The 14,798-nt window shown below is 42.7% G+C and overlaps 1 protein-coding gene across 1 annotated transcript; it reads right to left on the minus strand.

Moving 5' to 3' along the window:
* Positions 1–12,585: 12,585 nt before the first annotated feature.
* Positions 12,586–13,965, minus strand: LOC114775572 (epidermal differentiation-specific protein-like). The gene has a single exon (XM_028966568.1). It carries the CDS (start codon positions 13,919–13,921, stop codon positions 12,902–12,904), a length of 1,020 nt encoding a protein of 339 aa, XP_028822401.1. The 5' UTR covers positions 13,922–13,965; the 3' UTR covers positions 12,586–12,901.
* Positions 13,966–14,798: the final 833 nt, after the last annotated feature.

Genomic DNA, 14,798 nt, shown 5'->3' on the forward strand with positions numbered 1-14,798 from the left:
GAGTTCAGGTTATACAGCCTGTTAATACTGAAGAAGAGATATTAACCATAAGAAGGGTTGGGAAGGTTACTTTTGAAATGTATTCCATTACAGATTACAGAATACATGCCCCAAAATGTATTTTGTAATGTATTCCGTTAAGTTACTCAATGTGAGTAATGTATACTTTGATTACTTTGGATTACTGAATACTTTGGATTACTTAATATATTGTCATGCTTTTTACAACTACATGAATGTTGCAATCACAGATAATAAAAATCCATGTTTTTCACCAACCATTTCTTTATTTATAAAGCTGAAAAGTGGAAGAGAAACATAAAATATGCCATTGAAAAGTATTTACTGTTATGGTCACCAACATATTACATCACTTAGTTAAAATAAAAAGTAGCCTTGCACAAGAAAAATGACCCTCTTTTTGATTAGGACCGACCTTCCTCATGGCAGAAAGCGGCCAATTACAGCCGTCTCCGTTCCACCCTCCGAGCGGCGAGGTTAAACTGGGTGAAGGCGTGTCACCTTTGTCAGGATCCGGTCCGAAATGGGGGTTACTCCGGTCCGGGTCAGGATCAGGATCCGGACCGGAGTTTAATTGTTGTCCTGTGTAATGTTCCCTAATCGTTTTCACCTGTGTTAATTGTATAAAGCTGCCCTGTTCGTTTCTGTTCGCTGTCAGGTCTTTGAAGTTATGTTCCGTGTTCACCAGTGTCTACGTCTCGGATGTCTCCCCTGTCCTGTGATTCACCATTAAACCCCTGTTCCGTGATGTCAGGTGAAAGCGTCCTCCATTCCTCGTCATTCCTCGTCACTCCTCGTCCTCCTCTACGTTCACCTGCCGCGTCATGCCCGCATGGACGTGACAACCTTACACACACTCAGTCCATGTGCACTGTAACAGTATAAAGAGCATGGTGTAATAGTGAATCAAATCATATTTATTTACAATTTCAGGGGTAGCATGGATTTATGGGCACTGAAACAGAGCACAAACTTGACGGACTGCGCAGATCTGCTAGGAAGCACAACTTGATAGGCAGCATGTTTCGATAAGAAATGATCTTATCTCCTTGTTCCCACAAGGTGTGTAACTGATAACAGCAATACACACTGCTTTGATTGTCCTAAGGTGGAATAGTAGGAATTGTAAATCTTGCTGTCATGATTAGGGTTGGGCTATGAACTCTGTTCAGAGTTCAGGTTATACAGCCTGTTAATACTGAAGAAGAGATATTAACCATAAGAAGGGTTGGGAAGGTTACTTTTGAAATGTATTCCATTACAGATTACAGAATACATGCCCCAAAATGTATTTTGTAACGTATTCCGTTAAGTTACTCAATGTGAGTAATGTATTCTGAATACTTTGGATTACTTAATATATTGTCATGCTTTTTACAACTACATGAATGTTGCAATCACAGATAATAAAAATCCCTGTTTTTCACCAACCATTTCTTTATTTATAAAGCTGAAAAGTGGAAGAGAAACATAAAATATGCCATTGAAAAGTATTTACTGTTATGGTCACCAACATATTACATCACTTAGTTAAAATAAAAAGTAGCCTTGCACAAGAAAAATTACCCTCTTTTTGATTAGGACCGACCTTCCTCATGGCAGAAAGCGGCCAATTACAGCCGTCTCCGTTCCACCCTCCGAGCGGCGAGGTTAAACTGGGTGAAGGCGTGTCACCTTACACACACTCAGTCCATGTGCACTGTAACAGTATAAAGAGCATGGTGTAATAGTGAATCAAATCATATTTATTTACAATTTCAGGGGTAGCATGGATTTATGGGCACTTAAACAGAGCACAAACATGACGGACTGCGCATGCGCAGATCTGCTAGGAAGCACAACTTGATAGGCAGCATGTTTCGACAGAACACAGAACACGCTGCGTGGTCCACTCATTTAAACTGTAACGAGATACAGTTACTCATATTTTGTATTCTAAATACGTAACGCCGGTACATGTATTCCATTACTCCCCAACACTGACCATGAGCTGTTCTGTGACTTGTACATTTTTATCAACAGCTATGGGTTGTTTGTGTTTGTGGGCTGTTCAAGAGTGCTCTGGAGCAAGTTTTCATCCAGGTTGTCTCTGTACATTGCTGCCATCATCTTTCCCTCTATCCTGACTAGTCTCCCAGTTCCTACTGCTGAAAATCATCCCACAGCATGATTCTGCCACCATCATGCTTTCCTGGAGGGATGGTATTGGTCTGGTGATCAGCAGTGCCTGGTTTCCTCCATTCACGGATGATGGAGGCCACTGATCTTAAAAGCAGCAAAAGATTTTCTGTAACCTTCCCCAGATTTGTGCCTTGAGACAATCTTGTCTCAGAGGTCAGCAGACAATTCCATTGACTTCATGCTTGGTTTGTATTTAAAAATATTTTTAGTCACATGTAAAGGTTGGTGTACTTGTACCATCTATCCTACTTTGATTCTTTCAGCTTTTGCACCGGCCAGAATTTTTTTTTGTCATCCTGACAATGGACTCTTTCTCTTTTGAGGTTAGGAAAGCACTTCTGCTCCCTTAAAGCCAAAACAGAAAGAACGAGGAAGAGCTTCTTCCCTCAGTCCATTCTGGCCCTGCATCAGGTGCAGATCTGGTCTCTGTAATTCCACCCTTAATAAATATATAACCTTTTAGAGGTTGCATTGTATATAACTTTGATATTTTGTTATTTTAGTATAAAATAACAGGTTTCTGCATGCTTGAAAGCTGCCTGGTTTGGAAGAATGTGAAAGTGATCTTATCTCTTCATTCATCTTTCTTTTGAAATCTTTCTTTGAAAGTGAAGTGATTGTCACATGTGATACGCAGCAGCACAGTGAAATTTGTCCTCTGCATTTAACTCATCACCCTTGGTGAACAGTGGGCAGCCATGACAGGCGCACGGGGAGCAGTGTGTGGGGACGTTGCTTTGCTCAGTGGCACCTCAGTGGCACCTTGGCAGATCGGGATTCGAACCGGCAACCTTCTGATTACAGGGCCGCTTCCTTAACCGCTAGGCCACCACTGCCCCATTCACACAACATGTATAAAATATAACAGTCATACACACTGCTTTGAATGTCCTAAGGTCCTGATAAGTCAGGTTACAACATGTAGAGTTGTGCATATTTCTCTCATCAGTATTCTCTTCATTCTCTTCAGTCCACAGGTGATGAATGAGAAAACTTTCTGTCAGTAGGGTTGGGCTATGAACTCTGTTCAGAGTTCAGGTTATACAGCCTGTTAATAATGACGAAGAGATTTTAACCATAAACTGTCCTGTGAATCGTACGTTTTTATCAAAGGCTATGGGTTGTCTGTGTAAAATGAAGTTTATATCTATTGAGCTATATCTTAACTTCCTCAACCTTGGGGTGTGATAGGAAGGCCTGTGATATAAAGTACAGGCTGACATGCAGCAAGGTCTGTAGGAAACTCTCCCTTTTCTGGAGAAACTGAAAGTCAGTCAGCATTCCAATGTTTCCCATCAATTAACACAAAAGAACAAAAACCAATTTGTCACAACTATGCGGGCATGACGAGGTGGGTGTACAGAGAGGAGGACGAAGAGTGACGAGAAGACGAGGAATGAAGGACGCAATCGCCTGACATCACGAAACCGGGGTTTAATGGTGAAGTACAAGACAGGGGAGACATCCGAGACGTTGACACTGGTGAACATGGAACATAACTTTAACGACCTGACAGCTAACAGAAACGAACAGGGCAGCTTTATACATTTTACACAGGTGAAAACGATTAGGGAACATTACACATGACAACAGTGAACCCCTTTTCGGACCGGATCGTGACAGGCTATTACAGTGCATCCGGAAAATATTCACAGTGCATCACTTTTCTCACAGTGAAAACAGTAAACACCTAATATTTTAAGCATATTGTAATCATATATTTAAATCTTAAAACTATATTTTAAGTTTAGCCTGCCTTTAATTTTTTTCAGTGTACTTCCAGCAGCTCAGTCCTGCCTCTGTGGCTCTCTGTCCAAAGTACACTGAACAAACCGATAAATGCAACACTTTTTGCTCCCGTTTTCCATGAGCTGAACTCAAAGGTCTGAAACATTTTCTTCATACACAAAAGATCCATAAATCTCAAATATTGTTCTCAAATCTGCCGAAATCTGTGTTGGTGATCACTTCTCCTTGGCCAAGATCATCCATTCCATATTGAAAAAAGTGAACACTGGCCAGACTTAAAAAAAAGTAAAAAATGATCTCCATGTTCCCACAAGGTGTGTAACTGATAAGAGCAATACACACTGCTTTGATTGGTGGAAGGTGGAATGTTCACAGGTGATGACTTGGAAGTCTTGCTGTCATGATTAGGGTTGGGCTATGAAGTCTGTTCAGACAGAGTTTGAATCAGAGAGGAGCAGAGAGAGCTCTCTGTTCAGAGAGGAAGCAGTGCAGATCGTATGTTTCATTAATCAGCTGTCACAGCATAAGGAAAGACAGGACTGCCACCAAGAGCAGCTTGAACATATCTCTTCTTTTCTGAATGAAGAAAAAGAGTTGTTTAATGACCAGAAGGTCCCTGATATTGTACCTCTACCAAATGCCACAGACATTTGGCACTCCACCAAGACACTTGGAACATCAGATCAGAGCCCCTACTGCAGTGGACAATAACATGCGACAAGGGAGTGAATATGAAAATGGAAAACATCTGCCAACAGCAGGGACAATGCAGTCTGGACATATACATACCCCCTCAACCACAGCCCCAATACAAGATGCCCAAGCTCATCCTGTTCAGTTATTTCCTCTGAATCTATTATATTCATCAATATTCCCAGGTTAAGAATACCACTACAGACTCCAGCACCATCCTGCATGTCTGAAACACAACAGTACTTAGCTGCTCCTGCTTCACATCCCACTGTGCTTGTCTCAGAGGTCAGCAGACAATTCCATTTACATCACATGAAAAGGTTAACTTTCAAAGGTTTACTTTACTCAGGTGCAGGTGCAGATCCGGTCTCTGTCTCTGTATTTCCACCCTTTATAACTATGCGCTGTGCTTTAAAATCTGCACTATCCATATTACATTATTTTTTTTTGCAAAAAGCTTTTAACTGCATGACATACAACATATTATGGCGTAGGTGACATAAACTCTGAATCTAATTTAGAGTTTGCATTGTATATAACTTTGCAACTGTGTATGTTATTTTAGTATAAAAAACAGGTTTCTGCATGCTTGAAGAATGTGAAAGTGATCTTATCTCCTCATTCACACACTTTTTCATCAGTGCATCAACTGTGACACTATCCATATCACTGTCATGATCCGGACCGGCAGGGGTTACTCCGGATCCGGAGTCCGGACCGGAGTTTCATGTTCGTCTCGTGTAATGTTCCCTGATCGTGTTCACCTGGTGTATATTTGTATAATTGTATAAAACTATCCTGTTCGTGTCTGTTCATCGTCGGGTCATTGTGCGTGTTGATGTTCCCTTGTCTCGCTTGTAGTTTGTATTAAACCCCCTGTCGCGTGAAATCGTGCGAATGCGTCCTCCTTCATCGCCATGTCCAGCCCACCCATGACAATCACATTTATTTTCGCATTAATACTGCACTCCATATCATGCTTAAATGTATGTCTTGTTGGCTTTTGTCATTCCATCATGTGACTTGGAGCAACACGGAAACGAGGTAACGTGACTCCTATAAATTGGCTAGAGAGCAGCTGCCAGCTGCATGACACACGTCATTAGACTCGGCTCCGAAACCCTCAACCAAAGTACGACCGTACCTGTCCAACATCAGTGTGGTGTTGTGGCTCACGCCGTCCGCGTTCGCAGATTAACGCGGAGGAACTTCCCGCCGCACCGAGGTCTCTTGTCTGATCCCGGTTTGTGTGACAGAATGACCGAGCCCGTACGCGCTTCAGATTTCGCTGCTTTATGTGATCGAGTAGTGCGGCAAGAGAATCTCATTGAATGTCTGTCACAGGAGGTTCGCTTCCTGCGGCAGCGTACCGAGTGCATGAAGCGACGAACGCTGCGCAGAGCCCTCGTCCCCCCGCGGTTCCCGAACCCAGTTTGGCGCTCGCGGAGCGCTGGAACGGGACCGAGGGGAGCGGCGAGGCGCTCCTCACCACTCTCTCGTTGGTTTTTGAGCAGCAACCTCGCCGCTACCCCAGATCCCGGTCCCGAATCGCCCTCCTACTCACCCTGCTCGTTGGTCCCGCGGCGGAGTGGGCGGCCGCGCTAATCAGCTCCCCCAACTCAGCATCCATGTCATATTCCGAATTCGTGGAGGAATTAAAACACCTTTTGCCGTCCGGACGGTGTGGAAGACGTCGCGTCACAGCTTTACCATCTACGCCAGGGTTCTTCATCTGTCAGCCAGTTCACCGCACGATTTCGGACCCTGGCTGCAAAGGCTCTGCTGGACGCCCACGCCCTCCGGATGATTTATATTGAAGGACTGGCCGCGCGAATTCGTGGGGAGATGGTAAGCCGGGAAATGGCAGCAACGTATGAGGCCCTCATACAACTCGCGCTGAGGATTGATCGCTGGCACTCCCGAAAACTGCGGCCTCCACTCCAACCCGGCACCGGACTCCCTGACCGCCTTTCTCACCACCTCAGCCCACCGTCACTCCTCCGGACCATAGGGGGGAACCCATGCACCTGGGACGGTCAACCCTGTCTCAGGAAGAAATGCAGCGGCGTGGCGTGGTGTTGGAGTGGGGAGCGCACTGCCATCGCCATTGCCTTCTGCCACAGCTCTCCCCGTCTGCCACCTCAAACCCAGAGCCGACCCGTCCAGTGTTGGACAACATCCCCTCCTGTTATCATGACCTAGTCACCGTCTTCAGCCCAGCCAAAGCTGCCCAGCTGCCTCCCCATCGACCAGGCGACATGACCTGCTACCGGGAACCACTCCCCCGAAAGGACATCTCTACTCCCTCTCGAAAGCACAGCAATTGGCCATGGAGCGGTTTGTGGCGGAGGTGCTTCAGAACGGCACCATCCGCCCATCGACCTCCCCGGCCGCGGCAGGGTTCTTCTTTGTTACCAAGAAGGATGGTGGTCTGTGACCGTGCGTGGATTATCGTGGACTCAACAAAATCACTATAAAAAAAAAAACGCCATTTCCCCTAACCAACACCGCCCTCGACGCCGTCTCGGGAGTGAAGTACTTTACAAAGCTGGATCTCCGTTCGGCCTATAACCTGATTCGCATCCGAGAGGGCGACGAGTGGAAGACAGCCTTCATCACCCCCACTGGTCCTGTCTTGTGCCTTAAAACGCGAACGACAACATCAGTGTGGTGTTGGTGGCTCACACCGTACGCGTTCGCAGATTAACGTGGAGGAACTTACCTGCCTCCTTGCGTCCCGCCGCACCGCGGTGTCTCGTCTCCTCTTACACGTCTCTCTTGTTCTGATCCCGGTTCGTGTGACAAGTTTATCCTTACTGTTTTTTTGTTGTACTGTTTTTGCAATGTCCTACTTTAAAAAACATTTCACTGCATGGTGTACTATGATTGATTGTGTATAAGACAAAATCTGAATCAAATTTAAAGGTTGCATTGTGTTTAACTTTGCAACTGTGTATGTTTTTTAATGTGTTTATTAAGAATGTAAAAGTGATCTTATCTCCTCATTTTGATGGACAATCATATCTGTGCTTGCAGTGTCTCACAATGACAATCACTTCAATTTCATATCAGGCAAGCAATATCAATCTTAACAGACATCTTCACAGATATCTTCAACACATCGCTGAGTTCAGCCGTCGTGCCTACCTGCCTCAAAACTGCCATCATCCCAGTGCCAAAGACATCAACTGTGTCCTGCCTCAATGATTAGCAGCCCATAGCACTCACACCCATCATGATGAAATGCTTTGAGAGGCACATGAAGACACAGAATCTGGACCGTTTCAGTTCGCTTACCAGCCAAACTGCTTTCACACAACCCTCTCCCACCCCGACAAAAAAGACACTTACGGCAGAATGCTGTTTATTGACTTCAGCTCAGCATTCAATATGGCATATTTTGAATCCCATTGTATGTTTGTGGGCCTGTGCAGCAAGCACAGAGCATGACTTTCCATGCGAGTTCAGTTTAAAACTTTATATGCCCTTTCGATGAGCTCCTATCCTCACATGCACACAACGCTGCGAATATTTTCCGGATGCACTGCCATCGCAGAGATAAATTGGCTTTTGTTCTTTTGTGTTAATTGATGGGAAACGTTGGAATGCTGACTGACTTTCAGTTTTTCCTACAGACCTTACTGCATGTCAGCCTGTACTTTATTTCAAAAGCCTTCCTATCACACCCCAAGGTTGAGGAAGTTAGGATGTAGCTCAATAAATATAAGCTTCCTTTTACACAGACAACCCATAGCTTACAATTCTTACAAAACTTACAATTCACAGAACAGTTTATGGTTAAAATCTCTTCATCATTATTAACAGGCTGTATAACCTGAACTCTGAACAGAGTTCATAGCCCAAACCTACTGACAGAAGGTTTTCTCATTCATCACCTGTGGACTGCAATGAAAAGAATACTGATGAGATAAATATCCACAACTCATTATGCATTTATATTTTAAGCTCTTAATTGTAAACTAAAATCATAGAAATGTAATATGAATTGATATGCCTAAGCACACACACAAGCACACAGAGAAGAGCTGGAATTTTGGGAGTGAGTGTGAATCATTTAAACCAGCCTTTGATATAAAATACCCGAGTTTTAAATATTCACACAGTCTAGGTACCTTTTATTATCGTTGGCACGCTTGGTGGAGCTCAAACTGGTGGAGAATATGTGTGTTGAGTCTACTCACAACTTCCTCCAGTACTGTACCCACGATCGATGGCCCTTCCGCCGTCTGCAAAATAATCCTGTAGTCGGTGCAGTTCTTCATGTACCTTTATGCATCAGAAGTCCTCGCTCCTCGCGTGGTCCAAGGCCTCAGCAGCACCGTGCCGTCTGCTGCCGTGCGGGTTTTCCCGGCCTCCGCCACGTGCACAGAAATACGTGCACTTCTGTCCTGTGTAGTAATTGCTACTTTTCCAGAAAGTCGGCGAACCTCCGCCTTGCGCTATGCACCTTTATGCATGAAAAGATTTTCATCTCCGGAATCAGTAAAACTAAAATACATGTGCAACCACTTGTTCTTTTAACTCAGCAGGCTTAACCGAACTCCAGCTTCGCTAATTAAATTGCGGGTAAACTGTAAAACACGGCACCACTACATTGTCTCCTGTCTAGATAGATAGATAGATAGATAGATTGGGTGCGGTGCTATTATTTTTAGGCCCATATTATTATTATTATTATTTTATTATTATTATCATCAGTTGCGGTAGGTAGTCCTTTCATCAATACTAGGCTATTGCTATATAATTATATGAGGTTACATGCTTTATTGTTGTTATGATTATTATTTTTACCACCATCAGTATAGGTCTATTATCTTCACTAGGCTATTGCTATAATTGGGAATTATATCTGATATTAATTTATGCTTTATTATTGTTGTTATTACTAGGCCTAATAGTAGGCATCATCTGCATTTTTTACAGAAGCTTGCAGGTAGGTGTTGTTAATGAGAGACCTGAGCCTGCTTTGCCTTGCAAAGATCCTCAATTCTTGGCTCAATGTTTGATGAACATTGCACTCAAAACTAAATACCACAATCGTGCACAAATCGAGGATGATTTGAGGCTGTCATTTTTGAGAATCCTGCCTCACACAAATATGTTGACGCAAAAGGAAGGAGAATCTTAAAGATGACGTCACAGAGTTCAGGATATTCCAGCATCAAGGCTGCGCAGAATGACAAAATAGGGCAGGAGCTAAAGACTTCCTTCAGTCTTCTGTCACTCTTCAGCTCAATAATATGTTCCTGCATATTAATTTAAAGCTCATTTGCTGTGCACATAAAGGCTGGCAGAGGACCCCAAACAATCGAGTGTTAAGTGGCTGTGATTTGATGAGACTTTTTTTCATGGATTTGTTAAGCACGGAGTCAAAAAGAAGTGCTTCGCAATAAACCATGCAATGTGGGCACTTCAATTTCACAAGTGGAGCTACGTGCTGAACGCGAGCAGCTAGACCACGCTGACGCCCCGTCATTGCCTGTGCACCATCCATGCATAACTGCGTGATTCATGCTTTCGAGTCTCCAAACACCACAAATGTCTCCAAAAACACCAGTAAAAGTCACTGGATTGTCGCTTTTGACAAAAAAGTTGCCAGGAGGATGAGTTGTTTGTGTTATAATCAGTGCTTGAAGTGGGAAGAAAAGGTGCCGGTACTCTCTTTGCATTGGCAAATCATTACATTTTTACAGTGTAAAACAAAACTTGCATATATTACTGTTACAACAATTTATTGTTATTCATTTATTACCAACATAAGTGTATTTAAACATGTTTGTGTGTGCGTGGCTGCGTGTGTTTCACAAAAACTAAAGGAAAGCTTTAACTGTAGCCTATATTCTGACTAGTTTATTTGTTTTATGCAGTTAACAATACAGTTCGACCAAGAGAGCTGACAATTGACCACCACTTAATTTACCATCACCTCACTAATTTCACACTGATTTCATATGACAAACAAGTTAATAATATTAAGTCACTTACATTTTTGATGAAATAATGACTGTTTTGGTCTATTTTAGCAGCGAAAATAGATCTGATGAATCCAAACAAAGATCATAAATTAGTTTTTTTTTTTTGCCTCCCATCATGTGGTCCACTCGCACCTACTTGCAGCGGTTGAGAACCACTGTTTTAAACTATCAATTGTATGTTTTATGAAGCTGACAACATTACTGCTGTAAGTAATAATAATTATAGTAACCTTGGGTGGGGCATTTGTATAGTTTTTCAACTGAACATATTCTTAGAGGCTGTGATTTCAGCTGTAAAGGTCAATTCCACAATTAACACAGAAAATGTGTAATTGCTCTAGCTTTTTCAAAAGCCTTTATGATGTCAAACATCATTGAAAATTAAAAAAATGACACAGGACAAGAGCAAGAGAAGCATTTTGTGGTGATTAAGAAGTGCTGTAGTGCATCTGCTCAATTCAATTATATGCAAGCAGGTGAAGCAGGTCGATCAGGACACAGAAGAAATAGGTGAGGCAGTTAATCATAAAAACGAGACTGTGATGCCACCTTGTGGGCCAGAAGTTGTCTTTATGCCTATTCTAGTATTATATTCTGCAAACAGAAAACAGTCTCCCACAACTTGAAGAAATGGCTCATAATATAGACAGAAAACATACCAGAAAGATCTCCAATATGATGACATGAAATTCATTAATTTAATAAACAGACAGACAGTTTATCCATCTGCTCCTCTTGGTTGAGAGCCAGTTTCTGGACTAATGCAGTCACCTCTGTCAGTACGGAGATCTCTTTTACTTCCACCACCTTCACATCTACAGCACGCTCTGATTTCACGTGAACCTGGGAGTGAGCTTTTTTTTGATGTAGGTGTGGAACTTTCTAATTTCTCTTGACAGGTGCCGAAGCACAGCCTGCAGCTCACAAAAGCTCAAGAGCCCAGGCTTCATGGGAGCAATACTTGGATACACTTTATCTATTTACATTTAAGGCATTTATCAGTGGGTGGTAGAAGCCTAGTGAGTGACACTTGCCTATGAACCAGAAGACCCAGGTTCAAATCCCACTTACTACCATTGTGTCCCTGCATACAGTGGCCTTACTAATATGCACAGCATCCCCAATAATCTACAGTAATCTTCCCCTAGCAAAGAAACGTAAAGCTGCACATAGTATCTGCCCGGATGTAAGAGCGCGGCCACAATGGGTAATGTTAGTAATCTAAGAACGGATTAGATTATGGATTTATGTAATTGATTGCAACGTAAAACGGTAACGCTCAAACACAAATGTATGGAGAAAAGAAAAGAAATCCACTCTGGGTCTCAAAGTCCTTGCCCGGCGTCAATGTAATTCTCTTCGAATTAATACAGTCTCCTCATCCAAAAAAGTACATGCATTTCTCTTAACTGCTTCATCTTTAAAACAGGGGAGGAGACCAACAGAAACTCACAGATTAGAGAATAAAACAGGTTCCTGACCAGGTTAGGTTCACAGAGTAAGTTACCACGGTAACTGACTCTAAGTAAAAGTTACCTCTTTTTCAGAAACAGGCTTGACTTACCCTGCTTTCTCGAGTTTGACAAACCTGCCACTTTGAAACGGAAAACCCAGAGTTTCTCTCATTTCAGGCTTAACAATTTTGACTTGTAAACTCCTTTCTGAAATGGGCCCCTCGAGGCTTTTTTTTTTTTTTTAACTGTTCTGAAATTTGTGAAGACAATAATGCTTCTGATGTCTAAAAAGACAATGCAGTTATGACGTTTCCAGACATTCCAGAAATTAAATGTTTGTTTTCATTTCTTTAATCTGTACATACATATGTGTTTTATTCCATAATATATCACTCTGATCTCATGATTCTCATAGGTATTGCAAATCTGCTTATCCAGAATATACATAATTTTTGGGTATTTTGTTTTTGATGCAACAAAAACAAAAATGCTTAGTTTAATAATGCTAATCATTTAATAATAATTGTCACAATGACAATCGCTTCACTTTCAGTAATACATTGAGGTTAACATATGGGATAAAATCACACCAGTTTCACCAAATCACAAGAGGTACACCAATATATCAAGACTGACAGACTTACATTTTAAGCATTTTAGTTATGGAAAAATGAAACAATGAAATGCTCTATAGGTTATGGCGTATAAGATTACAAAGTAAGAATTCTGTATTTTATTAGTAAGTAGTATTTAGTTTGCTGTGTATATGATATGGTTATAATTCTTTTTTTTACTTTTACTGCATCCTTAAATGTCCTCTTCTTGGTATTCAGCCAAGATCGTGTTCCCAGCCTGGCACCTGTATTCCCCGTATTCAGTCGAAGAGCTATAGCCTGACTGGATCGTTATTTTGACTGGAACCTTCACATCCACCTCTTTTCTCACTACATTCACAGTGAGCTTGGTGTGTGGATGGATGGTGGCTGGTATGGAAATCTTCACACCCTTCTTTTCCGTCTTGGTGTTGCTTGTCCCCTTCTCCACGGTGAAAGTGTTACTCACATTCACATTGACCTCTGATTTCACTATACCAATATCAAACCCAAATGACATCCCCACACTTATCTGTGTAGCATTGCTGAAGTTGAAGCTCTCGGTGACAGAACCTTCATACTCCCGACTGAGCTCAGAGGAGAAGGTCTGCTCATGTTTTCCACGATTCACACCACAGATGGAGTCAATGACGACTGATTTGGTGTTTTCTTCTTTCTTGTCCCAGAGGAGCTCTGCTGTTATCTTGGGTCTCCCAGGTTTAAGAGGACGAGCCCAAGACACTTGGTTGTCAATCCAGCCTATGTTTGGAAATTCTCTTCCAGCTCTGACCAGAATTGAACGACCACCTCTGTTTGGATGCTCATAGAGGACCCATGCTCCTCTGTCCACTCGGCAGGAAGAAATCATATCATTGAAATTGCCAAACATTAAGTTTGTCTCACAGTTGAGGGTAATGCTCCTACCCCCATAGTTTTGATCCTCATACAGTGTGATCTGAGGATTTGTCAGATCTTCTTTCACCTGTTCCAGTGAAGAAATTACCTCATGCCACTCCACTGATCGACATTCACCCTCCTCAAAGTAGAACTGGGCACCCTGACAGTGGGGGTGTTCGTATAACACCCATGGCTGCCCTATGACCTTCACAGAGGAGATACAGTCATTAAAACTAACATCCCGAAGGTCTGGACAATACTCAGTGAACTCCCGGCTCACGCCTTGAAAGTCAGGATTCTCGTACACAAAAATCTTGTTTACAGGATTTGAAGCCATTCCCGTACTCCTGAAGGTTGTGCAAGAGCTGAGAGCAAAAGTGTGTGTGTGAAGAATTCCTACTGTATTTGTAGTGATCTTAGAGTGGGCTGAACTGCACAGAGCCAATCATCTTGTTTAGGAGGGCCTACCAGGTGTGCATATTTTTTCTGCACGTTTCCTGATCAAAGCTGATGCCATAGCTGCTCATACATTTTGAAAGATATTTGTTTATTACTATTAATATCTTTTTATTTCATATCTCAAGTTCGGCTACAGGCGTGTCCACCTGAGGTGGGCTATTTCAGGTTTTTTCTGTTTGAATAGCTTTAATTTTCTGTCATATATACAAGTGGTCTTATGTCATAGCGATCATGTCATCTCATGGCCCACAGGGGGCACTGCAGTGCCCAAGAGACCAACGACCACGAACTGGAACAAAGCAGTTCATCATCCAACATTAAGTCCTGGCAGCCATGTTGGACGTTGCTTCCTCATTGTTGATTATTTCACTTTGCTGCTAAGCCTTACCCAAAAACCCCAAATTGCCCCCAAAAAAATGACATTGCCCAAAAATGATAATGCTCCATGCCATCCACCTGCTCCTGACTCCTTTTTTTCGGGTTGACCTTGTATGAAATGGGCTGGCCTTGGATTTTTGAGCCAACAAACGGAGCAGTTGTCTTGCGGGGTCTGCCTGACCTGGGCTTGTCAAAACCGTCTCCAGTCTCTTCAGATCTTTTTTTTATTCCTCTGTGCTTGACGCTGCGACACATTGAAGGTGTCTGCCACATCAGCAGTGGATCTGGTCTTCAGCCTCTTGATAATCGACACTTTAGTCTCAGGGTGAATCTTAGGCGTGTTGCAGTTGATGTGAAGGTCTAGTGTACTGGGTTTC

Source organism: Denticeps clupeoides, unplaced genomic scaffold, assembly GCF_900700375.1.
Source record: "Denticeps clupeoides unplaced genomic scaffold, fDenClu1.1, whole genome shotgun sequence".
Lineage (NCBI taxonomy): Eukaryota > Metazoa > Chordata > Actinopteri > Clupeiformes > Denticipitidae > Denticeps > Denticeps clupeoides.

Excerpts from the sequence above, each read along its gene's own strand:
- LOC114775572 (XM_028966568.1), bottom strand. The coding sequence starts at position 13,921 with ATGGCTTCAAATCCTGTAAACAAGATTTTTGTGTACGAGAATCCTGAC.